This window comes from Salmo salar, chromosome 05 (assembly GCF_965601325.2).
Source record: "Salmo salar chromosome 05, fSalSal1, whole genome shotgun sequence".
NCBI lineage: Eukaryota > Metazoa > Chordata > Actinopteri > Salmoniformes > Salmonidae > Salmo > Salmo salar.
In genome coordinates this window covers 74,408,312-74,435,499 of record NC_138295.1, presented here as the reverse complement: position 1 = coordinate 74,435,499, position 27,188 = coordinate 74,408,312, and the positions used below count along the sequence as shown (strand labels likewise).

The following is a 27,188-nucleotide window of genomic DNA, read 5'->3' as shown; positions in this document are numbered from 1 at the left end:
TCCCCTCCCTCCCTCCCTCCCTCCCTCCCCTCCCTTCCTCCTTTCTATTTCCCTTCTTGCTCATATTGTTTCTTCTCAGCCTGTAGCCTAAATAGCACCTATTTCATCTTCCCTCTCCCTCTGCCCCCACCCTCCATCTTTTCCTCATCTTTCTCTCTCCATTGTTTGTTCCCCTTCTCTATACCGTATTGCTGTTCCAGTATTGCTCCAGCAAAAGCTAACTTATATTACCCCATGATTGGATTCAGAATCCATTACACTCTCTCTCTCCTCCTCTCCCTCTCGTTCTCCCTCCCCCGTCTTTCTCCATCCCTCTCGGTCTCTTTGCTTTGCACCCTCTGTGTAGGCCATTCCTGATGTGAACAAACTTACAATTCTGGGAGAATGTTGCAAGAACATCTTAGTCTTCTAAACTCCTCTCTTTCTTTCTCTCTCTCTCTCTTTCTCGCTCTTGTTCTGTCTCTCTCGTTCTCTCTCTGTCTCTCTGTCTCTCTCGTTCTCTCTCTCTGTCTCTTTCTCTCTCATAGGCACCCTCTCTCAGTGCGCTTTACAGCTTTGCCCCCCCCCCCCCCCCCCCCCTCCGCCCCCTCCCCCCTCCACGGTTGGTTGATCTATTGCAATGGTCGCCATACCCACCCTCTCTCTCCTATTGGCCCTGGCGGAGTGGGCAGGACCGGTCACGCCCTCCCCACACCTCTTGCTCCGCCCCCGGGAGCGGGAGAGAGACCCGGGGACTATAATGAACTTCAACATCGCTGTGATCCACGCGGGGGCCAGCGTGCAGGTAGAGGCGGCGGCCGGGCCCGGGGGAAGGGTGCTCTACCCTGGGTTTGGCCGGGCACACAGCTCCCTGGGGGAGAGCGTGATCACCCAGTGGGGCTCTGCTAACGTCATCTGGCTCCAGGTGAGACAAGACTGTGCTGTTCTGGGGGTAATAGTAGTAATGGGGATAATGGATCCATTCATTACAGCCTGAACCTTAACCTGACGCTAATGGGTTGGGCCAAATATAAGTACCATGTATTATGATTATTATAAGGGGAAAATGTAGGGGTGGTGTGGTGGTGGTGGGGGGGTCCAGGGAACACAGTGAGGGTGGAATAGGAAGGAAGACAGTGAGGGATTCAAGGGTCAGAGCTGGCTTGTTTAGGGTTTAGAGTCATCATAGTAATGGAATAATGGATTACATTCATCTAGGGCCCAATCCTTATCTGAGACACATGTTATATAGCCAACTCTATGTCATACTGTCAGTACTATAGATCTAGGACTATAGGAGCCACAGTGCTAACCTGTATTAAGGTGAAGAGACGTCATGCTGTTGCTGTTGTGTCTAAATAAGAGTAACTGAAAGTGTTTCCTTAATTCACCTGCTCTTCTACCATTGCATGAACTCTATCTAACTGATAGCCTTGTCATTAAACTCTATGTAACCGATAGCCTTGTCATTAAACTCTATCTAACCGATAGCCTTGTCATTAAACTCTATGTAACCGATAGCCTTGTCATTAAACTCTATCTAACTGATAGCCTTGTCATTAAACTCTATGTAACCGATAGCCTTGTCATTAAACTCTATTTAACCGATAGCCTTGTCATTAAACTCTATGTAACCGATAGCCTTGTCATTAAACTCTATGTAACCGATAGCCTTGTCATTAAACTCTATCTAACCGATAGCCTTGTCATTAAACTTTATCTAACCGATAGCCTTGTCATTAAACTCTATATAACTGATAGCCTTGTCATTAAACTCTATGTAACCGATAGCCTTGTCATTAAACTCTATATAACCGATAGCCTTGTCATTAAACTCTATGTAACTGGTAGCCTTGTCATTAAACTCTATCTAACCGATAGCCTTGTCATTAAACTCTATGTAACCGATAGCCTTGTCATTAAACTCTATGTAACCGATAGCCTTGTCATTAAACTCTATGTAACCGATAGCCTTGTCATTAAACTCTATCTAACCGATAGCCTTGTCATTAAACTCTATGTAACCGATAGCCTTGCCATTAAACTCTATCTAACTGATAGCCTTGTCATTAAACTCTATCTAACTGATAGCCTTGTCATTAAACTCTGTGTAACCGATAGCCTTGTCATTAAACTCTATGTAACCGGTAGCCTTGTCATTACTTCACCCCAGGTAAGAGAGGGACACTTCAGGCCTCAGACCCTGTCTGTCTGTTTCCCTGCTTCCTGTGTCTTATCCTTCTACTCTTTGTGTGTGTTTTTGTGATTTCACACACTGGCGGTGTCTGAATACCCAGACTTGCATCCTAAATAGCAGGCCGTTTGAGTATGTGAAAAAAGCCTTGTCATTAAACTCTATATAACCGATAGCCTTGTCATTAAACTCAATGTAACCGATAGCCTTGTCATTAAACTCTATGTAACCGATAGCCTTGTCATTAAACTCTATCTAACTGATAGCCTTGTCATTAAACTCTATCTAACTGATAGCCTTGTCATTAAACTCTATTTAACCGATAGCCTTGTCATTAAACTCTATGTAACCGATAGCCTTGTCATTAAACTCTATGTAACCGATAGCCTTGTCATTAAACTCTATGTAACCGATAGCCTTGTCATTAAACTCTATCTAACCGATAGCCTTTTCATTAAACTCTATGTAACCGATAGCCTTGTCATTAAACTCTATCTAACCGATAGCCTTGTCATTAAACTCTATGTAACCGATAGCCTTGTCATTAAACTCTATGTAACCGATAGCCTTGTCATTAAACTCTATCTAACTGATAGCCTTGTCATTAAACTCTATCTAACTGATAGCCTTGTCATTAAACTCTGTGTAACCGATAGCCTTGTCATTAAACTCTATGTAACCGGTAGCCTTGTCATTACTTCACCCCAGGTAAGAGAGGGACACTTCAGGCCTCAGACCCTGTCTGTCTGTTTCCCTGCTTCCTGTGTCTTATCCTTCTACTCTTTGTGTGTGTTTTTGTGATTTCACACACTGGCGGTGTCTGAATACCCAGACTTGCATCCTAAATAGCAGGCCGTTTGAGTATGTGAAAAAAGCCTTGTCATTAAACTCTATATAACCGATAGCCTTGTCATTAAACTCAATGTAACCGATAGCCTTGTCATTAAACTCTATGTAACCGATAGCCTTGTCATTAAACTCTATCTAACCGATAGCCTTGCCATTAAACTCTATCTAACTGATAGCCTTGTCATTAAACTCTATGTAACTGATAGCCTTGTCATTAAACTCTATGTAACCGATAGCCTTGTCATTAAACTCTATGTAACCGATAGCCTTGTCATTAAACTCTATGTAACCGATAGCCTTGTCATTAAACTCTATCTAACCGATAGCCTTGTCATTAAACTCAATGTAACCGATAGCCTTGTCATTAAACTCTATGTAACCGATAGCCTTGTCATTAAACTCAATGTAACCGATAGCCTTGTCATTAAACTCTATGTAACCGATAGCCTTGTCCTTAAACTCTATCTAACCGATAGCCTTGCCATTAAACTCTATCTAACTGATAGCCTTGTCATTAAACTCTATGTAACTGGTAGCCTTGTCATTAAACTCTATGTAACCGATAGCCTTGTCATTAAACTCTATGTAACCGGTAGCCTTGTCATTACTTCACCCCAGGTAAGAGAGGGACACTTCAGGCCTCAGACCCTGTCTGTCTGTTTCCCTGCTTCCTGTGTCTTATCCTTCTACTCTTTGTGTGTGTTTTTGTGATTTCACACACTGGTGGTGTCTGAATACCCAGACTTGCATCCTAAATAGCAGGCCGTTTGAGTATGTGAAGAAATTCAGTTTAATAGTGTGCGACATTTCGAATATCGAGTATACTTTAAATGCCCGGATGTCATACTCATTTCACCTTTAACAGCTGATCAATTAGAAATGGGGATGTGCAACAGAAATCAACATATAGCGGGAAACAGCTCAATCAAGTATTTGAAAATAAAACGTTTAATAGTATGCAACATTTGAAAATTGAGTATGGTTTAAATGCCAGGATGTTATACTCATTTCGGCTCTTCATCTACTAGAATTCTCTGCACACTTTTCCAACAATGCACTGGAAGAGGAGGGCTGCGATTAATAGGCCCTAGTTCTCTTCAAGTAGCCAAACAACCACACTAGGCTACTTCATTGGGAAGATGCCCGAAGCTTCTGCGGTGGTGTTTAAATGTAAGATAAGTCATTTTTGTTCTCCTTAAAATGATCACGAGCATTGCATCAAGTCTTTTTTTCCCCCCTTTTTTTTCCCAAAGTGCATTTCTGTTTTCTCATTGAAAAGTGTTTCTTGTTCTCTTGGCCTTCGTAAGAGCTTTTAACTACTAAACCATCTTTTGATTTGTGAATGTGTAGGCACCAGGGACTTGGGATGTGGCTGCGTTATTGATGCCATATTAATCAGGCCTTTTGATTTGAACATATGGATTGTTTTAGTGTTGTAGGCTAGTCTACCTATTTAATGATTTAATTAATGGATCAGGCCTTCATCTCGTTCTCAATGATCAGTACTTTAGTTTATTATGTTGCTGTCCAGCAGTTCTGAATTTGCATGCACCCGATTGTCCACATTTTTATGTGCAATAGGCCTTTGATTTGAACATTTTAAACGTTTGGGTGCACTACTAGGCTGTTTGATTTCATTATTATATGCTACAACACTTTGGTTTCACTAATAACTATGTTGAAACGGAACCAAATCTGTTTCTGTCTTCAGTCCTTTTTAAACAGGATAGATGAGCTATATGGTCCACTACGGTGTAGGTCTAATGTGATAGTCTTCCTATAACCAGCCTGAGTAGGCCTATAACTCCATTCCAATTCAGAGTTTAGAGAAATGAATCGAATTGGAAATGAACTATTATCAGGCTGGTTAATGTAATGCATGTCTGTTGAATTTGGAAAAAATCCACCCACACTCTACCCCGCCCCACCTACTCAGCCAATCAGGAGCCGCTACTGAGTTCCAGCTGTGGCATACCGCATACTTTTTACTAAACGGTACATGCAAAATAGAATGCAACGGTGAGTGAATAGCATGGAGTTTAAGTATGTAGTACGCTAGTATGGGTATAATCAACACCGCCAATGTGTTCACCATACATTGTAACGTAACCTTACTCATCATGGCTCCGTGTCCAGATGAATGACAGTAGTCCATCTGTACACCTGTCTGTCTCTGTTTTCTGTTCTATCACTCTCTTTCATTTCTCTCTCGTTGATAGTAGTGGTAAGACACTGTACTGTCCCTTACTGTTGTTTATCTGCTTTCTCACAAAAAGTTTCACAAAGTCTTTCTCTAAATATGTATTGTTGTTACCATGTGTTCATGTGTCCTCTGTAGGTGAATGCCTGTAGTCCTCAGATCATGTTGTAGTCCGTGTGTAATGCAAGCTGACCTACCCCTGTCATGACTTCCTCTTCAGGTGAATGACAGTAGTCCTAAGACTCTGCTGTCCCAGCTGTGTGACCTGCTGGCAGCGAGGCCCCTACAGGGCCTGGTCTACGAGGAGGAGAGGCCACCACCCACCGCCTGGGGACCCCTGGCCCCCATGTTAGAGTTTGTCTCTGCCCAGACTGGACTACCCATAGTGGCTGTAGGAGGAGGAGCAGGGCTGGGGAGGATGCAACAGGTATGGATGTGGGGGAGGGATGAGAGAGAGAGAGAGAGAGAGAGAGAGAGAGAGAGAGAGAGATAGAGAGAGACCCATCATGACTGTAGGATGGTGAGCAGGGGTGGGGAGGAAGCTACAAGTATAGACGTGAGAAGAGAATGTGTGTTTGTGTGTGCGAGCCTGCGTGAACTTTTGAGGATTGAGGTCAGTCATTCACTGTTTCAGCCCAGTCAGAGCATTGTAGACAGCAAGAAGTGGGTGGTACAGAAATAGAGGGAGTCAAGGGTAGGAAGTGAGAGAAACTGTTGGGGGTAGAGAGAAAAGGGGGAGAGAGAGTGAGGTTTGAGAGAAAAGGGGGGAGCGAGATGATGGTACTGAGAGAGAGAGAGAGATTCAGGGTAAGAGAGAGAAAGAGAGAGTGAGAGATCCAGGGTTAGAGAGAGAGAGAGAGAGATGCAGGGTTAGAGAGAGAGAGAGAGAGATGCAGGGTTAGAGAGAGAGAGATCCAGGGTTAGAGAGAGAGAGAGAGAGATGCAGGGTTAGAGAGAGAGATTCAGGGTTAGAGAGAGAGATTCAGGTTTAGAGAGAGAGATTCAGGGTTAGAGAGAGAGAGATTCAGGGTTAGAAAGAGAGATTCAGGGTTATAGAGAGAGATTCAGGGTTATAGAGAGAGATCCAGGGTTATAGAGAGAGATCCAGGGTTATAGAGAGAGATCCAGGGTTTGAGCAAGAGATCCAGGGTAAGAGAGAGAGATTCAGGGTTAGAGAGAAAAAGAGATTCAGGTTTATAGAGAGAGATTCAGGGTTAGAAAGAGAGATTCAGAGTTAGAGAGAGAGATTCAGGGTTACAGAAAGAGATTCAGGGTTAGAGAAAGAGATTCAGAGTTAGAGAGAGTAAGAGATTCAGGGTTATAGAGAGAGATTCAGGGTTAGAAAGAGAGATTCAGGGTTAGAGAGAGAGATTCAGGGTTAGAGAGAGTAAGAGATTCAGGGTTATAGAGAGAGATTCAGGGTTAGAAAGAGAGATTCAGGGTTAGAGAGAGAGAGATTCAGGGTTATAGAGAGATTCAGGGTTAGAAAGAGAGATTCAGGTTTAGAAAGAGATTCAGGATTAGAGATAAAAAGATTCAGGGTTATAGAGAGAGATCAAGGGTTATATATAGAGAGAGAGATCAAGGGTTATAGAGAGAGAGAGAGATTCAGGGTTATAGAGAGAGATCAAGGGTTATAGAGAGAGAGAGAGAGAGATTCAGGGTTATAGAGAGAGATTCAGGGTTGTAGAGAGAGATTCAGGGTTACAGAAAGAGATTCAGGGTTATAGAGAGAGATTCAGGGTTATATAGAGAGATTCAGGGTTAGAAAGAGAGATTCAGGGTTTGAAAGAGAGATTCAGGGTTAGAGAGAAAGAGATTCAGGGTTAGAGAGAGAAAGATTCAGGGTTAGAAAGAGAGATTCACGGTTGTAGAGAGCGATTTAGGGTTAGAGAGAGAAAGATATTCAGGGTTAGAGAGAAAGATTCAGGGTTAGAAAGAGAGATTCATGCTTCTACACCTGCATTGCTTGCTGTTTGGGGTTTTAGGCTGGGTTTCTGTGCAGCACTTTGAGATATCAGCTGATGTAAGAAGGGCTATATAAATACATTTGATTTGAATTTGATTTGATTCAGGGTTGTAGAGAGAGAATCAGGGTTAGAGAGAGAGATTCAGGGTTAGAGAGAGAGATGCAGGGTTAGAGAGAGAGATTCAGGGTTTGAGAGAGATCCAGGGTAAGAGAGAGAGATTCGGGGTTAGATAAAGAAAGAGATTCAGGGTTATAGAGAGAGATTCAGGGTTTGAGAGAGAGATTCAGGGTTATAGAGAGAGATTCAGGGTTTGAGAGAGAGATTCAAGGTTGTGAAAGAGAGATCCAGGGTTAGAGAGAGATTCAGGGTTAGAGTGAGAAAGATTCAGGGTTAGAGAGTCAGATTCGGGGTTGTAGAGAGAGATTCAGGGTAGAAAGAGAGATTCAGGGTTATAGAGAGAGATTCAGGGTTAGAGAGAGAAAGAGATTCAGGGTTAGAGAGAGAGAGATTCAGGGTTATAGAGAGAGATTCAGGGTTGTAGAGAGAGATTCAGGGTTAGAGAGAGAAAGAGATTCAGGGTTAGAGAGAGAGATTCAGGGTTGTAGAGAGAGATTCAGGGTTAGAAAGAGAGATTCAGGGTTATAGAGAGAGATTCTGGGTTATAGAGAGATTCAGGGTTAGAAAGAGAGATTCAGGTTTAGAAAGAGATTCAGGATTAGAGATAAAAAGATTCAGGGTTATAGAGAGAGATCAAGGGTTATATAGAGAGAGAGAGATTCAGGGTTATAGAGAGAGATCAAGGGTTATAGAGAGAGAGAGAGAGAGAGATTCAGGGTTATAGAGAGAGATTCAGGGTTAGAGAGAAAGATGCAGGGTTAGAGAGAGAAAGATTCAGGGTTAGAAAGAGAGATTCACGGTTGTAGAGAGCGATTTAGGGTTAGAGAGAGAAAGATATTCAGGGTTAGAGAGAAAGATTCAGGGTTAGAAAGAGAGATTCACGGTTGTAGAGAGAGATTTAGGGTTAGAGAGAGAAAGATATTCAGGGTTAGAGAGAAAGATTCAGGGTTAGAAAGAGAGATTCATGCTTCTACACCTGCATTGCTTGCTGTTTGGGGTTTTAGGCTGGGTTTCTGTGCAGCACTTTGAGATATCAGCTGATGTAAGAAGGGCTATATAAATACATTTGATTTGAATTTGATTTGATTCAGGGTTGTAGAGAGAGATTCAGGGTTAGAGAGAGAGATTCAGGGTTAGAGAGAGAGATGCAGGGTTAGAGAGAGAGATTCAGGGTTTGAGAGAGATCCAGGGTAAGAGAGAGAGATTCAGGGTTAGATAAAGAAAGAGATTCAGGGTTATAGAGAGAGATGCAGGGTTAGAGAGAGAGATTCAGGGTTATAGAGAGAGATTCAGGGTTGGAGAGAGAGATTCAGGGTTAGATAAAGAAAGAGATTCAGGGTTATAGAGAGAGATTCAGGGTTTGAGAGAGAGATTCAAGGTTGTGAAAGAGAGATCCAGGGTTGGAGAGAGATTCAGGGTTAGAGAGAGAAAGATTCAGGGTTAGAGAGTGAGATTCGGGGTTGTAGAGAGAGATTCAGGGTAGAAAGAGAGATTCAGGGTTATAGAGAGAGATTCAGGGTTAGAGAGAGAAAGAGATTCAGGGTTAGAGAGAGAGATTCAGGGTTGTAGAGAGAGATTCAGGGTTAGAAAGAGAGATTCAGGGTTGTAGAGAGAGATTCAGGGTTAGAAAGAGAGATTCAGGGTTAGAGAGAGAAAGAGATTCAGGGTTGTATTGAGAGATTCAGGGTTAGAGAGAGAAAGAGATTCAGGGTTAGAGTGAGAAAGATTCAGGGTTAGAGAGAGAGATTCAGGGTTGTAGAGAGAGATTCAGGGTTAGAGAGAGAGATCCAGGGTTAGAAAGAGAGATTCAGAGTTAGAGAGAGAAAGATTCAGGGTTAGAAAGAGAGATTCAGGGTTGTAGAGAGAGATTCAGGGTTAGAGAGAGAAAGAGATTCAGAGTTAGAGAGAGAAAGATTCAGGGTTAGAAAGAGAGATTCAGGGTTGTAGAGAGAGATTCAGGGTTAGAGAGAGAGAGAGTGATAGAATCAGGGTTAGAGTGAGAAATCTCTGGTAGGATTAAGTGGATGATCCTGCCACCTGGTCTCACTCAGCAAGCTTCACAGACCTTATACCCGTGTCCCCCATCTCTCTCTCTCTCTCTCTCTCTCTCTCTCTCTCTCTCTCTCTCTCTCTCTCTCTCTCTCTCTCTCTCTCGCTATCTCTCTTTCTCTCTCTCTTTCTCTCTCTCCCCTCCATCTCTATCTCCCCTCCATCTCTCTCTTCCCTCCATCTCTCTTCCTACATATCTCTCTCTCCCCTCCATCTCACTCTCCCCTCCATCACTCTCTCCCCTCCATCTCTCTCTCCCTCATAACTCTCTACCCACATATTTATCTCCCCTCCATCTCTCTCTCCCCTCCATCTCTCTCTCCCCATCTCTTTCTCCCCACCATCTCTTTCTCCCCTCCATCTTTCTCTCCCCTCCATCTCTCTCTCCCCTCCATCTCTCTCTCCCCCATCTCTCTCTCCCCTCCATCTCTCTCTCCCCCATCTCTCTCCCCCCTCCATCTCTCATTTAGACTGGTTAGAACTGGATGGATGGGGAGGTTAAATAATCAATTTCAATTCAGTCAATTCATGAAGTACTTGAACAATATTCCAGAACTGTATTTCAATTTATCTCTTGAAGTGACTGAGAATTGACCATAATCCTGGGATGGATACGGGGATGAGGAATGCTCAGAATCCTGATTGGTAGCTGCTGGAGGACGGACGGGGGTCTGGGCTAGGATAGGGATTAGGTATGGGTGTGGGGGATGGGTTGGGGAATAGGGGTTGGGTTGGTGTTGGAGTATACACTCTCAGAAAAAAAGGTGCTATCTAGAACCTATAAGGGGTTTTCAGCAGTCCCCATTGGAGAACACTTTGAAGAACCCTTTTGGTTCCAGGTAGAACCCTTTTGAGTTCAATGTAGAACCCTTTCCTCAGAGGGAACCCAAAAGAGTTCTACCTGGAACCAAAAATATTTCTACCTGGAACCAAAAAGGGTTATTCTATGGGGTCAGCCAAAGAACCCTTTCTTCTAAGAGTTGGGTATGGATATAGGGGTTGGGGTTAGGTTGAGGTATAGGGTTGGTGTTTGTGTTGAGGTATACGGTTGGTGTTGGGGTATTGGGGTATATGGTTGGTGTTGGGGTATAGGGGTTGAGGTATAGGGTTGGTGTAGTGATATAGGGTTGGTGTTTGGATATAGGGTTGTTGTTTTTTTACCTTTGTTTAACAAGGCAAGTCAGTTAAGAACAAATTCTTATTTTCAATGACGGCCTAGGAACAGTGAGTTAACTGCCTTGTTTAGGGGCAGAACAACAGATGTGTACCTTGTCAGCTCGGGGATTCAAACTTGCAACCTTTCGGTTACTAGCCCAACGCTCTAACCAGTAGGCTACCCTGCTGCCCCAGCTGGGGTATAGCGGTTGGGGTATAGGGGTATAATTGTTGGGGTATAGGGTTGGTGTTGGGGTATAGTGGTTGGGGTATAGGGGTTGGGGTATAGTGGTTGGTGTTGGGGTAAGGGGTTGGGGTATAGGTTTGGTGTATATACCAAAAATATTTCTACCTGGAACCAAAAAGGGTTATTCTATGGGGTCAGCCGAAGAACCCTTTCTTCTAAGAGTTGGGTATGGATATAGGGGTTGGGGTTAGGTTGATGTATAGGGTTGGTGTTTGTGTTGAGGTATACGGTTGGTGTTGGGGTATTGGGGTATAGGGTTGGGGTTGGGGTATAGGGGTTGGGGTAATTGGGTTGGTGTTGGGGTATAGGGGTTGTCGTAATTGGGTTGGGGTATAGTGGTTGGGGTATAGAGTTGGGGTAAAGGTTTGGTGTTGGGGTATAGTGGTTTGGGTATAGGGTTGGTGTTGGGGTATAGTGGTTGGGGTATCAGGTTGGTGTTGGGGTATAGTGGTTGGGGTATAGGGTTGGTGTTGGGGTATAGGGGTTGGGGTATAGTGGTTGGAGTATAGGGTTGGTGTTGGGGTATAGTGGTTGGGGTATAGTGTTTGGGGTATAGTGGTTGATGTTGGGGTATAGTGGTTGGGGTATAGGGTTGGTGTTGGGGTATAGTGGTTTGGGTATAGCGTTGGTGTTGGGTATAGGGATTGGGGTATAGGGTTGTTGTTGGGGTATAGTGGTTGAGGTATAGGGGTTTGGGTATAGTGGTTGGGGTATAGGGGTTGGGGTATAAGGTTGGGGTATAGGGTTGGTGTTGGGGTATAGTGGTTGGGGTATAGGGGTTGGGGTATAGGGTTGATGTTGGGGTATAAGTGTTGGGGTAAGGGGTTGGGGTATAGGTTTGGTGTATAGGGGTTGGGGTATAGGGGTTGGGGTATAGGGTTGGGGTATATGGGTTGGGGTATAGGGGTTGATGTTGGAGTATAGGGGTTGGGGTAATTGGGTTGGTGTTGGGGTATAGGGGTTGTCGTAATTGGGTTGGTGTTGGGGTATAGTGGTTGGGGTATAGGGGTTGGGGTATAGGTTTGGTGTTGGTGTTGGGGTATAGTGGTTGGGGTATAGGGTTGGTGTTGGGGTATAGTGGTTGAGGTATAGGGTTGGTGTTGGGGTACAGTGGTTGGGGTATAGGGTTGGTGTTGGGGTATAGTGGTTGGGGTATAGGGCTGGTGTTGGGGTATAGTGGTTTGGGTATAGGGTTGGTGTTGGGGTATAGTGGTTGGGGTTTCGGGTTGGTGTTGGGGTATAGTGGTTTAGGTGTAGGGTTGGTGTTGGGGTATAGGGGTTGGGGTATAGTGGTTGGAGTATAGGATTGGTGTTGGGGTATAGTGGTTGGGGTATAGTGTTTGGGGTATAGTGGTTGATGTTGGGGTATAGTGGTTGGTGTATAGGTTTGATATTGGGGTGTAAGTTTGGGGTATAGGGGTTGGGGTATAGTGTTGGTGTTGGGGTATAGTGGTTGGGGTATAGGGGTTTGGATAAAGTAGTTGGGGTATAAGGTTGGGGTATAGTGGTTGGGGTATAGAGTTGATGTTGGGGTATAAGGGTTGGGGTATAGGGGTTGAGGTATAGGGGTTTGGGCATAGGGGTTGGGGTATAAGGTTGGAGTATAGTGGTTGGGGTATAGGATTGATGTTGGGGTATAGGGGTTGGGGTATAGGAGTTGGGGTATAAGGTTGGGGTATAGTGGTTGGGGTATAGAGTTGATGTTGGGGTATAAGGGTTGGGGTGTAGGGGTTGGGGTATAGAGTTGATGTTGGGGTATAAGGGTTGGGGTGTAGGGGTTGGGGTATAGGGGTTGGTGTTGGGGACAGTGTGCTATAAGAAGCGGAGTCAGACATCCTGAGACACTGCTGTGTTTTATCTGTAAATGGCACCAAACTGGGCTGTTACTACAGCTGTCCTTCTGATGTGTCAACACTCTAAGTGTGTGTGTGTGTGGATGGGAGAGAGAGAGAGAGAGAGAGAGAGAGAGAGAGAACATATAGTACAACCCATATTCATGTTGATTTATTTTTCCCTTTTGTACTTTAACTATTTGCACTGTACTGTATATAACCATAATATGGCATACGAAATGTCATTATTCCTCTGAAACTTCTGTGAGTGTAATGTTAACTGTTCATTTTATAACGTTTTTTTCACTTTTGTTTATTATCTTTTTCACTTGATTTGGCAATGTAAACATATGTTTCCCATGCCAATAAAGCTTTTTGAATTGAGAGAAAGAGAGAAAGAGAGAGAGGGAGAGAGAGAGAGAGAGAGAGATTATTTACAGTGTATGTGTGTAAATTAAAACGTTTCAGACATGCATCCTGCCTAGTAGCTAGAAAAAACAACACCAATACATTTGTTTTTACAAATAACTGTTTTACTCCTGAGGAATGCATTCAAACCTCTTTGATGAGCTTCCTTTGAAGACCAACACACACACACACACACACACACACACGCACACACACACACACACACACACACACACACACACACACACACACACACACACACACACACACACACACACACACACACACACACACACACACACACACACACACACACACACACTCATCTAAATGTAATCCAAATCTGTGGAAAAGACTAGTTCCAGCGGTCATTGGAGACTTCACTCAACAATCATCTTCTGTGTTTTAGCCTGCTGTAACACTACCACTGCAGCCGTCCCATGAAAACTTCAACCCCCAGTATGCCTCCTCACCCTGAACACACAGGATAGTCATGGGAGTTGTAGTTTTTTGTAGAGATGGGCTGCTCTCTTTAACTGCTCTCTAAACTCCGGATAGAAGTTGCCCATAGGAATACAGTGCATTCGGAAAGTATTCAGACCCCTTGAGGTTTTCCACATTTTGACACGTTAAAATTGATTAAATAGTTTTTTTTCCCTCATCGATCTACACACAATACCACATAATGACAAAGCAATTTCGACTCTCATAGCAAAGGGTCTGAATACTTATGTAAATACGTTATTTCTGTTTTAATTTTTTTATAAATGTGTAAAATTCTAAAAACCTGTTTTTGTTTTGTCATTATGGGGTATTGTGTGTAGATTGATGAGGTGCATTTTTTATTTCATCCATTTTAGAAAAAAGCTGTAATGTAACAAAATGTGGAAAATGTCAAGGGGTCTGAATATTTGAGAAGGCAGTGTAGATCTAGGATCAGCTTACTGTCTCTAAATCCTTAAAGACATCATCCCCTGCTAGATCTGGATTGATGAATGTTTAGAATTCTTCAAAAATAGTTAGTGGGTTAGGGATTGCGATAATATTGCTTGTTAACATATTTGCTATTCATATATTAATTGGGATCAATTTACCAGTGAGGCTTATTCTAAACACCTTTGGGCTGCATTCTGGCTCTGGGCAGAGTTTACCCATAGACACATATCTACACTGTGGGATCATTTTACCCAGCCCAAATCCTAACCATAATCCTAACCAAATCAGCACCCCAGAAAACCCCTTCATCCCCAATGCTGGGTTGTGTTCAGAAGGTGTAAAACGGGAGAAAACGTTGTGTAACGGAGGTATTACAGGGGTCCCGTTCAGTGATAAAAAAACACCAGCAATGTGTTGAACTGTTTTGAAATGGAGAAGGTGCTCTACTGAACGTGACCCTGACCTCCTGGAGGAAAGCTGATGTTGTGCTTCCTGTTTGGCAGCATTCTGTCCCGTGTGCCTGCCTATGTCTATAGAACTTTAAGGTGTGCTCCCCTACTGCAGGAGTCAGGCTCCATCTTCCTCCAGTTCAGCTCAGCCACCAGCCTCCAGCTGGAGGTCATCTTCAAAATACTCGAGGAGTACGACTGGACCACCTTCTCAGTGGTGTCCACCCGTCACCATGGCTACCAGGACTTCCTGTCGGTGGTGGACGGCCTGACGGACGGCTCGTTCATCGGCTGGGAGAAGAAGAGCGTGGTCATGCTGAACGTGACGGACGACCCGGGAGGGGCGCGCACACGCAGGCTGCTCAAGGAGAACGAGGCGCAGGTGAGACAGAGGGGAGGGAGGGGGAGGGAGGTGGAGAAAGGGGGGAGGAAGTGTTACTGAGTGGCCATGAGACTCCATGTGGCGGGTTGGCCGGGTTCCTCCTCCTTCTTCCTCTCTCCCTCTGTCCCTGTGGCTCTCTCTCCTCTCTCTCCTCTATCCCTCTGTTCTTCTCATCACTCCCTCCCTTCATGACTAGCGTGTGCCCTTTCTTTCTCTCTCCCTTCGCTCCTTCATTCTATTTTCCTTTCTCTTCAAAACTGTCTCTCAAGCTGAATCCGTCCCTCCCTCCTTCATTCTCCCTCTCTCCGCAGCATGTCTCTTTGCCTGTAGACGTACTGAACTGCTCTCTGTTGGGTTGGTTCAGTCTGGGTCTCAATGTCTCAAATGTCTCAGCATGGCCACTGCAGCTCTGTCTCCGTGTGTGTGTGTGTGTGTGTGTGTGTGTGTGTGTGTGTGTGTGTGTGTGTGTGTGTGTGTGTGTGTGTGGCGTGTGTGTATTGGATTCCTTAGGCTCCTCTCGGCTGGTGTCACTGTTAATATAACATAGTGCCCGCAGCGGGCTGCCTATGCGCAATGCATTAACCCTAACCCTCCCTTTTTCTCTGCTTCTCTCTCTCCCCTCCCTTATTGCTCTCTCTCATCCCTCCTCTGCCTTCCCCTCTCGCTTCACCCACTCTCTCTCATTTTCTCACTCTCTTTCTCCTCTCTTTATCGCTCTCCCTGTGATAATCAGTGCTTGTGTCTGTCTGCTCAGTGACAGTGTGTGTTTGCATTAAAGACTCTATCTGCTTTTGTCCCACTTTTTTCCTTTTCTCTCTCAATGTGTATTCAACAGTGTGTGGGGCTAACGCAGGTGCACAGGGTCCATTTCCACTTAAATAGCTCTCTCTTTCTCCCCCTCTCTTTCAGCTTCTGCCTCTGCTTATTTGTCTTTATATCCATTTCACTCTCTCTCTTCCTCTCCATTTCTCTCTCTCACTCTCTCGCTCTCTCTTTCTTTCCCTCTCTCTCTATCTCCCTCTCTCTCTTTACCTCTCCCTCCTCTCCAATTCACTGGAGGTTTATTGGCATCCGGGCTGGATTGTTTTGCCAAGCCATTACAGTTCAAAATTCAATGAAGGCACAATTCTCAAAATTCTCAATTCTCTGTCTCCTCCACTCCCTTCCTCCCTGCCTCTCTCGAAAACTCTTTTTCCTTCCTCTGTCCTTATCTATTCTACCCTATACTAAACCCCCTCCCCCTTCTCCCATTCTGCTTGTCCCCCTCTCCCCTTTTTCTCCCTGTATCTGTCAGCATTTCACTTAACCCTGTTTCCCCTATCTCACCCCCTTAAAACCTTCTCCACCCTGTTTCTCCCTTCCTCAGCAATTGTGGCATTGTTGGAGTGATCTACTGTGCTCTCTTCCTCCCTCTCTCCATCCATCCCTCCCTATCTCTCTCTCTTTCTCTCCTTCTCTCTCTCTCCCTACACCCCTGCTGTTACTATATCTCTTATCTCCCCAGGCCCTGATTTTATCAAAATATGTCTGCCTCCCCCATCCCCCATCCCTTCCCTCTCTCCCCTATCCCCATCACGTCTCTCGCTCCTCCCCCATTTTCTCCCACGAGTGACTAATCTGCTTGATACTTCCCTTCTCAATACTGTACTCCATTCTCTCTCTTTCTGTCCCTCCCGCTCTCCCTCTCTCTCCCTCTCTCCCCCATCGCCCAAGAATCTGCTGCTTTTAATAACATATGTCAGCGTTTAATCTCTCCCATTTTCCCTCAGGTGTGTTTGCTCTTTAGACCCCCTCCCTTCTCTCATTCTCTCCATCCCCCACTGTCATATTGTCTCCCCCCTTCGTCATGCTCAAACTCATTAACATATATGTGTCATCTCCCACTGTCTGTCATTAGTACGCTCATAAACACAGCAGTAACATCAGCTCTTACTTCTCTCCTTACTCTTCCTGTCTTCTCCCCCTCCTCCTTACTCCTCCTGTCTTCTCCCCTTCTTCCTGTCTTCCCCATCCTCCTTACCCCTCCTGTCTTCCCCCTCCTCCTTACTCCTCCTGTCTTCCCCCTCCTCCTTACTCCTCCTGTCTTCCCCCTCCTCCTTACTCTTCCTGTCTTCTCCCCCTCCTCCTTACTCCTCCTGTCTTCTCCCCTTCTTCCTGTCTTCCCCATCCTCCTTACCCCTCCTGTCTTCCCCCTCCTCCTTACTCCTCCTGTCTTCCCCCTCCTCCTTACTCCTCCTGTCTTCCCCCTCCTCCTTACTCCTCCTGTCTTCCCCCCTCCTCCTTACTCCTCCTGCCTTCTCTCCCTCCTCCTTACTCCTCCTGTCTTCTCCCCCTCCTCCTTACTCCTTCTGTCTTCTCCCCCTCCTCCTTACTCCTCCTGTCTTCTGCCCCTCCTCCTTACTCCTCCTGTCTTCCCCCTCCTCCTTACTCCTCGTCTTCCCCCTCCTCCTTACTCCTCCTGACTTCTCCCCCCCTTACTCCTCCTGTCTTCCCACTCCTCCTTACTCCTCCTGTCTTCCCCCTCCTCCTTACTCCTCCTGTCTTCCCCCTCCTCCTTACACCTCTGGTCTTCCCCCTCCTCCTTACTCCTCCTGTCTTCCCCCTCCTCCTTACTCCTCCTGACTTCTCCCCCCTCCTTTACTCCTCCTGTCTTCCCCCTCCCCCTTACTCCTCCTGCCTTCTCTCCCTCCTGTCCTCCTTCAGCTTCTATCCTTTAACCTTCACCTCACTAGTTAGTATAGCTTTGTCTTTCCCCTATAGGAGAGTCTTGTTGCTCTCTCTCTCTCTGCCTCCCTCCATATCCCATGGCCATAATCTCACTACATAACCTGTATATCTCTCCTCTCCTCTTCCCCTCCTCTAGTAACCTCTGTCTCTCTATCTCTCCCTCCCCTTCCCCCTATCTGTCTCCCTTGACCCTTGGCCTTTACGTATATCACTATTGTCTATGTCGGTCTCCCCCTCCTCCCCTGTATTCCCCTCCACCAGGTATGTCTGCTGTACTGCCCCTCTCCCACTCTCTCTCCCTGTCTCCCCTTATCTCACTATGTACCATGTATCTCCCCTCTCCTCCTCCCCTGTATTCCCCTCCACCAGGTATGTCTGCTGTACTGCCCCTCTCCCACTCTCTCTCCCTGTCTCCCCTTATCTCACTATGTACCATGTATCTCCCCTCTCCTCCTCCCCTGTATTCCCCTCCACCAGGTATGTCTGCTGTACTGCCCCTCTCCCACTCTCTCTCCCTGTCTCCCCTTATCTCACTATGTACCATGTATCTCCCCTCTCCTCCTCCCCTGTATTCCCCTCCACCAGGTATGTCTGCTGTACTGCCCCTCTCCCACTCTCTCTCCCTGTCTCCCCTTATCTCACTATGTACCATGTATCTCCCCTCTCCTCCTCCCCTGTATTCCCCTCCACCAGGTATGTCTGCTGTACTGCCCCCCTCCCACTCTCTCTCCCTGTCTCCCCTTATCTCACTATGTACCATGTATCTCCCCTCTCCTCCTCCCCTGTATTCCCCTCCACCAGGTATGTCTGCTGTACTGCCCCCCTCCCACTCTCTCTCCCTGTCTCCCCTTATCTCACTATGTACCATGTATCTCCCCTCTCCTCCTCCCCTGTATTCCCCTCCACCAGGTATGTCTGCTGTACTGCCCCCCTCCCACTCTCTCTCCCTGTCTCCCCTTATCTCACTATGTACCATGTATCTCCCCTCTCCTCCTCCCCTGTATTCCCCTCCACCAGGTATGTCTGCTGTACTGCCCCCTCCCACTCTCTCTCCCTGTCTCCCCTTATCTCACTATGTACCATGTATCTCCCCTCTCCTCCTCCCCTGTATTCCCCTCCACCAGGTATGTCTGCTGTACTGCCCCTCTCCCACTCTCTCTCTAGCCTTTTGTCTCTCTCTCTCCCTGTCTCCTCTTATCTCACTATGTACCCATCTATCTCCTCTCCTCCTCCCCTGTATTCCCCTCCACCAGGTACGTCTGCTCTACTGTTCCCAGGAGGAGGCTGAGCTGGTGTTTAAAGCAGCCTGGGCCGCAGGTCAGGCTGGACCCTCTCACATGTGGTTCGCTGTAGGGCCAGCCCTGTCCGGCCTTGGCATGGAGGGTCTCCCCAGGGCCCTGTTCGCCGTGCGTCCGCAGGGCTGGAAGGACAAGCCCCGCATGAGGATCGCCCGGGGCGTGTCCATACTGACCCACGGGGCGGTGGCACTGCGCCGTGACTATGGGGCCTCTGGAGGGCCAAACTTTGTCACCAACTGCATGACGGAATCCAATCAAACACACAGGGTGCGGGGGAGGATGAGGTGAGGGGGAGGAGGGATGGATGTAGAGGGGAAAAGAGGGAGCATGGGAGGTGGTTGGGGTGAGGGTAAAGAGGACAAGCCCTGCATAGGGGAGCAAGTAGCCTAGTGGTTAAGAACATTGGGTCGGTAACCAAAAGCTCGCTGGTTTAAATCCCTGAGCCAACTAGGTGAAAAATCTGTGCCCTTGAACAAGGCACTTAAACCTAATTGCTCCTGTAAATCACTCTGAATAAGAGTGTCTGCTAAATGACATAGATTTTTTAAAGAGGATTAGGTATGCAAATAGAAGATATAGCCAAATGGTTCCAAAAGGAGAAGATAAAGAACAGGAAAAGCAACCGATGACAGATAGCACCTTACGTACTGCTGCCTGCTGTTCACTGGCTGGAACTGCATCCTACTAGGATTCTCTCTGATGATCTATTTTCATATGAGCTAAATACACTGGGATGACATGATGATGCAACGGTCATAAAAACTGCCTTGTCTTATTAACAAAATAAGTTGAGATTGCGCAAGGCCCCCAGGGATACAGGTGTGTCACTTCAAAGATCCACACTGACCACTCTGATGTTTGGTAATGTCTGACAAATTGTGGTCTGGCAGTAATATTTGCTTAATATCTGCAGACCTTTACATGGCCCAGCAGGGGTGTCATGTACCCCAAAAATTGGAGGGGGCACAAAGTACTAACGGATGGCTGGGGGGTGGTCCGGAGGGGGGCTAGGCCCATCGTCCTGAAGTTGGAGAATTTAGAATTTTTCAAATACCTGAAAAAGTTTTTTCCTGCAATCCAGAGCCAAAGTTCTATGTAATCTCTCTCTCTCTCTCTCTCTCTCTCTCATATATATATATATATATATATATATATATATATAATATATAACATACAGTTGAAGTCGGAAGTTTCATACAGTTAGGTTGGAGTCATTAAAACTCGTTTTTCAACCATTCCACAAATTTCTTGTTAACAAACAATAGTTTTGGCAAGTCGATAAGGACATCTACTTTGTGCATGACACAAGTAATTTTTCCAACATTTGTTTACAGACATATTATTTCCCTTATAATTCACTGTATCACAATTCCAGTGGGTCAGAAGTTTACATACGCTAAGTTGACTGTGCCTTTAAACAGCTTGGGAAATTCCAGAAAATGATGTCATGGCTTTAGAAGCTTCTGATAGGCTAATTTACATAATTTGAGTCAATTGGAGGTGTACCTGTGGATGTATTTCAAGGCCTACCTTCAAACTCAGTGCCTCTTTGCTTGACATCATGGGAAAATCAAAAGAAATCAGCCAAGACCTCAGAAAAAAAATTGTAGACTCCACAAGTCTGGTTCATCCTTGGGAGCAATTTCCAAATGCCTGAAGGTACCACGTTCATCTGTACAAACAATAGTACGCAAGTTTAAACACCATGGGACCACGCAGCCGTTATACCACTCAGGAAGGAGACGCGTTATGTCTCCTAGAGATGAACGTACTGTGGTGTGAAAAGTGCAAATCAATCCCAGAACAACAGCATAGGACCTTGTGAAGATGCTGGAGGAAACAGGTATAAAAGTATCTATATCCACAGTAAAACGAGTCCTATATCGACATAACCTGAAAGGCCGTTCAGCATGGAAGAAGCCACTGCTCAAAAGCCAGACTACGGTTTGCATCTGCACATGGGGACAAAGATCATCATTTTTGGAGAAATGTCCTCTGGTCTGATGAAACAAAAATAGAACTGTTTGGCCATAATGACCATTGTTATGTTTGGAGGAAAAGGGGGAGGCTTGCAAGCCGCAGAACACCATCCCAACCGTGAAGCACAGGGGTGGCAGCATCATGTTGTGGGGGTGCTTTGCTGCAGGAGGGGCTGGTGCACTTCACAAAATATATGGCATCATGAGGTAGGAAAATTATGTGGATATATTGAAGCAACATCTCAAGACATCGGTCAGGAAGTTAAAGCTTGGTCGCAAATGGGTCTTCCAAATGGACAATGACGCCAATCATACTTCCAAAGTTGTGGCAAAATGGCTTAAGGACAACAAAGTCAAGGTATTGGAGTGGCCATCACAAACCCTGACCTCAATCCTATAGAAAATTTGTGGGCAGAACTGAAAAAGAGTGTGTGAGCAAGGAGGCCTACAAACCTGACTCAGTTACACCAGCTCTGTCAGGAGGAATGGGCCAAAATTCACCCAACTGTGGGAAACTTGTGGAAGGCTACCCGAAATGTTTGACCCAAGTTAAACAATTTAAATGCAATGCTGCCAAATACTAATTGAGCGTATGTAAACTTCTGGCCCACTGGGAATGTGATGAAAGAAATAAAAGCTGAAATAAATCATTCTCTCTACTATTATTCTGACATTTCACATTCTTAAAATAAAGTGGTAATCCTAACTGACCTAAAACAGGGAATTTTTACTAGGATTAAATGTCAGGAATTGTGAAAAAGTTTAAATGTATTTGGCTTAGGTGTATGTAAACTTCTGACTTCAACTGTATATATTTATGCATACAGTATCTAAGCATACCTCTTGAGCTGTCTGTATCCTCCTGAATGGTGTTTTAAAAAAAAACCTAAATATGCTTATATGCATCTTTGCTTAAATCGAAAGGAATGTGAGGGTTATTCAGTACATTTAGTAATTGCTTGCTTTTCTAAAGTCTATCAACCTTGCCAGCTGGCGTGCCAGCTAAGATAGTTAGATAAGCTATCTTAACTTGATGAACAGCCTGAAATGGCTTATTGGGAGCTAGTTATGAGATTGGGAGCCAATCTGGGCTAGCTAAAGCCAATTTCATAAAATGTCTAGGTGGCTAGTAGAAGTACAGAGAAAAAAACATAAAAAAATGTAACTTTCATATTTTATTTAATATGAGAAATCTGAGGGGGCAGTTCATCTGTGGCCCAGAAGTCTCACTCACTGCACCGTCTGACTCTCTTTCTCCCTCTCTCCCTCCCCCCTCACCCCGCCCCCTGTCTCCCAATGTCAGGTATTTCAACAACATCACGTTGGGTGGCAGAGACTACTCTTTCGACAGTGACGGTTACCTGGCCAACCCCGTCCTAGAAGTCATCTCCTATACACCTGGCAAAGGCTGGGAGGATGTAAGTACCTTACATCACATCCTGTTGTTGTGACGGACAGGCATCACTTCCTGTTGTTGTGCTGTGACTGGCATGGCTCCATTTAGGGCCATTTGGTTGCAGATTTGCAGATATTATCTTTTCAATTTCCTGTTGTTTTGATGTCCAGGTGATTAGTACAATGGAAAATCATTTAGAGTGTCTTGAACTGGCCAAACCTTGTCAACAAGCATAATATGAACTTAACAGCAAGCAAGGGCAGGTCACAGAGGTTTGTGTTCATGTAAAGTTCACTGTGGTTATCCGTGCCTGAGGAGGGGAAGAGACTGACCACTGACCGTTTGGCCTCTTTCTTTCTTCCTGCTGCGTGTGTTGACTTTCTCTTGTCTCCTTGAGTTTTAGCATCTCCTCGCTGACGTTCAATATAGCCAAAACGCAAGCGCATACGCACACACACACACACACACACACACACACACACACACACACACACACACACACACACACACACACACACCCCCCCCTATCCATGGTTGTTATTTTCTTCTAGTTTCAGTTTTCACTACTTCTTTTGTCTGAACTTCTCCCTTTATTCTCAAACAATGACATCCGATTTCTCCATAAGCACTGTACAATCTCCATACATTAGTTGGCAGTCAGTCTCCCTTTATATCTGTTTGTGTCCTCTGGTATGCTGCAGTGTGCTTGGATGATGGTCTTTGGTTGGTAAAAACTTCAAACGCAGGCTTTACAGTAGGAGCTGCTCTGTTCTGGTTGTTGGGTCATTGGGTCGTTGTTTATTCTCATTTAAATGGCAGCAGATTCCAGCTCCTGGAGTCTGTCTGTCTGTCTGTCTGTCTGTCTGTCTGTCTGTCTGTCTGTCTGTCTGTCTGTCTGTCTGTCTGTCTGTCTGTCTGTCTGTCTGTCTGTCTGTCTGTCTGTCTGTCTGTCTGTCTGTCTGTCTGTCTGTCTGTCGCTGCTTGCCTCAGTGCCTGCGAATAGACAAGTATGTTCAGTTGGTAATTAGTGTGAGTGTGTAGCACACCTCAACCTGTATTAGAGGTGTTAGCCATGACAGGTTTCCATAGGTACATCTAGCCTCAACCTGTATTAGAGGTGTTAGCCATGACAGGTTTCCATAGGTACGTTTAGCCTCAACCTATATTAGAGGTGTTAGCCATGACAGGTTTCCATAGGTACATCTAGCCTCAACCTGTATTAGAGGTGTTAGCCATGACAGGTTTCCATAGGTACATCTAGCCTCAACCTGTATTAGAGGTGTTAGCCATAACAGGATTCCATAGGTACATCTAGCCTCAACCTGTATTAGAGGTGTTAGCCTTGACAGCTTTCCATAGGTACATCTAGCCCCAACCTGTATTAGAGGTGTTAGCCATGACAGGTTTCCATAGGTACATCTAGCCTCAACCTGTATTAGAGGTGTTAGCCATGACAGGTTTCCATAGGTACATCTAGCCTCAACCTGTATTAGAGGTGTTAGCCATAACAGGTTTCCATAGATACATCTAGCCTCAACCTGTATTAGAGGTGTTAGCCTTGACAGGATTCCATAGGTACATCTAGCCTCAACCTGTATTAGAGGTGTTAGCCATGACAGGTTTCCATAGGTACATCTAGCCTCAACCTGTATTAGAGGTGTTAGCCATGACAGGATTCCATAGCTACATCTAGCCTCAACCTGTATTAGAGGTGTTAGCCATGACAGGTTTCCATAGGTACATCTAGCCTCAACCTGTATTAGAGGATGTTAGCCATGACAGGCTTTCCATAGGTACATCTAGCCTCAACCTGTATTAGAGGTGTTAGCCATGACAGGTTTCCATAGGTACATCTAGCCTCAACCTGTATTAGAGGTGTTAGCCATGACAGGATTCCATAGGTACATCTAGCCTCAACCTGTATTAGAGGTGTTAGCCATAACAGGTTTCCATAGGTACATCTAGCCTCAACCTGTATTAGAGGTGTTAGCCATGACAGGTTTCCATAGCTACATCTAGCCTCAACCTGTATTAGAGGTGTTAGCCATGACAGGTTTCCATAGGTACATCTAGCCTCAACCTGTATTAGAGGTGTTAGCCATGACAGGTTTCCATAGGTACATCTAGCCTCAACCTGTATTAGAGGTGTTAGCCATAACAGGTTTCCATAGATACATCTAGCCTCAACCTGTATTAGAGGTGTTAGCCTTGACAGGATTCCATAGATACATCTAGCCTCAACCTGTATTAGAGGTGTTAGCCATGACAGGATTCCATAGGTACATCTAGCCTCAAATCAAAGTTTATTTGTCACGTGCGCCAAATACAACAGGTGTAGACCTTACAGTGAAATTATTACTTACAGGCTCTAACCAATAGTGCAAAAAAGGTATTAAGTGAACAATAGGTAAGTAAAAAAAATAAAAACAACAGGAGAAAGACAGTGAAAAACAGTAGCGAGGCTATATACAGTAGCGAGGCTATAAAAGTAGGGAGGCTACTTACAGACACCGGTTAGTCAGGCTGATTGAGGTAGTATGTACATGTAGGTATGGTTAAAGTGGCTATGCATATATGATGAACAGAGAGTAGCAGTAGCGTAAAGAGGGGTTGGCGGGTGATGGGTGGCGGGACACAATGCAGATAGCCCGGTTAGCAAATGTGCGGGAGCACTGGTTGGTCGGCCCAATTGAGGTAGTATGTACATATGTACATGTATGTATAGTTAAAGTGACTGTGCATATATGATAAACAGAGAGTAGCAGCAACGTAAAAGAGGGGTGGAGGGGTGGGGGGGGCACACAATGCAAATAGTCCGGGGAGCCATTTGATTACCTGTTCAGGAGTTTTATGGCTTGGGGGTAAAAACTGTTTGGAAGCCTTTTTGTCCTAGACTTGGCACTCCGGTACCGCTTGCCATGCAGTAGTAGAGAGAACAGTCTATGACTGGGGTGGCTGGGGTCTTTGACAATTTTTAGGGCCTTCCTCTGACACCGCCTGGTGTAGAGGTCCTGGATGGCAGGCAGCTTAGCCCCAGTGATGTATTGGGCTGTACGCACAACCCTCTCTAGTGCCTTGCGGTCGCAGGCCGAGCAATTGCCGTACCAGGCAGTGATGCAACCAGTCAGGATGCTCTCGATGTTGCAGCTGTAGAACCTTTTGAGGATCTGAGGACCCATACCAAATCTTTTTAGTTTCCTGAGGGGGAATAGGCTTTGTCGTGCCCTCTTCACGACTGTCTTAGTGTGTTTGGACCATTCTAGTTTGTTGGTGATGTGGACACCAAGGAACTTGCAGCTCTCAACCTGCTCCACTACAGCCCCGTCGATGAGAATGGGGGCGTACTCCGTCCTCCTTTTCCTGTAGTCCACAATCATCTCCTTAGTCTTGGTTACGCTGGGGGATAGGTTGTTATTCTGGCACCACCCGGCCAGGTCTCTGACCTCCTCCCTATCGGCTGTCTCATCGTTGTCGGTGATCAGGCCTACCATTGTTGTGTCGTCTGCAAACTTAATGATGGTGTTGGAGTCATGCCTGGCCATGCAGTCGTGGGTGAACAGGGAGTACAGGAGGGGACTGAGCACGCACCCCTGGGGGGCTCCAGTGTTGAGGATCAGCGTGGCAGATGTGTTGCTACCTACCCGTCAGGAAGTCCAGGATCCAGTTGCAGAGGGAGGTGTTTAGTCCCAGGATCCTTAGCTTAGTGATGAGCTTTGAGGGTACTATGGTGTTGAATGCTGAGCTGTAGTCAATGAATAGCATTCTCACATAAGTGTTCCTTTTGTTCAGGTGGGAAAGGGCAGTGTGGAGTGCAATAGAGATTGCATCATCTGTTGATCTGTTTGGGCGGTATGCAAATTGGAGTGGGTCTAGGATTTCTTGGATAAGGGTGTTGATGTGAGCCATTACCAGCCTTTCAAAGCACTTCATGGCTATGGACGGGAGTGCTACGGGTCTGAAGTCATTTAAGCAGGTTGCCTTTGTGTTCTTGGGCACAGGGACTATGGTGGTCTGCTTGAAACATGTTGGTATTACAGACTCAATCAGGGACATGTTGAAAATGTCAGTGAAGACACCTGCCAGTTGGTCAGCACATGCCCGGAGCACACGTCCTGGTAATCCGTCTGTCCCCGCAGCCTTGTGTATGTTGACCTGTTTAAAGGTCTTACTCACGTCGGCTACGGAGAGCGTGATCACACAGTCGTCCGGAACAGCTGATGCTCTCATGCATGCCTCAGTGTTGCTTGCCTCGAAGCGAGCATAGAAGTGATTTAGCTCGTCTGGTAGGCTAGTGTCACTGGGCAGCTCTCGGCTGTGCTTCCCTTTGTAGTCTGTAATAGTTTGCAAGCCCTGCCACATAGGACGAGCGTCGGAGCCGGTGTAGTATGATTCAATCTTAGCCCTATATTGACGCTTTGCCTGTTTAATGGTTCGTCGCAGGGCATAGCAGGATTTCTTGTAAGCCTCCGGGTTAGAGTCCCGCACCTTGAAAGCGGCAGCTCTGCCCTTTAGCTCAGTGCGAATGTTGCCTGTAATCCATGGCTTCTGGTTGGGGTATGTACGTACAGTCACTGTGGGGACGACGTCCTCGATGCACTTATTGATAAAGCCAGTGACTGATGTGGTGTACTCCTCAATGCCATCAGAAGAATCCTGGAACATGTTCCAGTCTGTGATAGCAACCTACCTATATTAGAGGTGTTAGCCATGGCAGGATTCCATAGGTACGTTTAGCCTCAACCTATATTAGAGGTGTTAGCCTTGACAGGATTCCATAGGTACATCTAGCCTCAACCTATATTAGAGGTGTTAGCCTTGACAGGATTCCATAGGTACGTTTAGCCTCAACCTATATTAGAGGTGTTAGCCATGACAGGATTCCATAGGTACATCTAGCCTCAACCTATATTAGAGGTGTTAGCCATGACAGGATTCCATAGGTACGTTTAGCCTCAACCTATATTAGAGGTGTTAGCCATGACAGGATTCCATAGGTACATCTAGCCTCAACCTATATTAGA

At 45.7% G+C, this 27,188-nt stretch overlaps 1 protein-coding gene across 1 annotated transcript in view; it reads left to right on the top strand.

Moving 5' to 3' along the window:
* The first annotated feature begins 592 nt into the window (after nt 1-592).
* The window catches only part of LOC106605741 (uncharacterized), a 67,226-nt gene continuing 40,630 nt past the window's right edge, over nt 593-27,188 (top strand). The window contains exons 1-5 of the mRNA XM_082974947.1: nt 593-904; nt 5,443-5,649; nt 14,501-14,767; nt 18,748-19,076; nt 22,075-22,189. Coding sequence (XP_082831073.1) covers nt 620-904; nt 5,443-5,649; nt 14,501-14,767; nt 18,748-19,076; nt 22,075-22,189 — 1,203 coding nt within the window. The 5' untranslated portion in view covers nt 593-619. The remainder of the gene's footprint in view (nt 905-5,442; nt 5,650-14,500; nt 14,768-18,747; nt 19,077-22,074; nt 22,190-27,188) is intronic.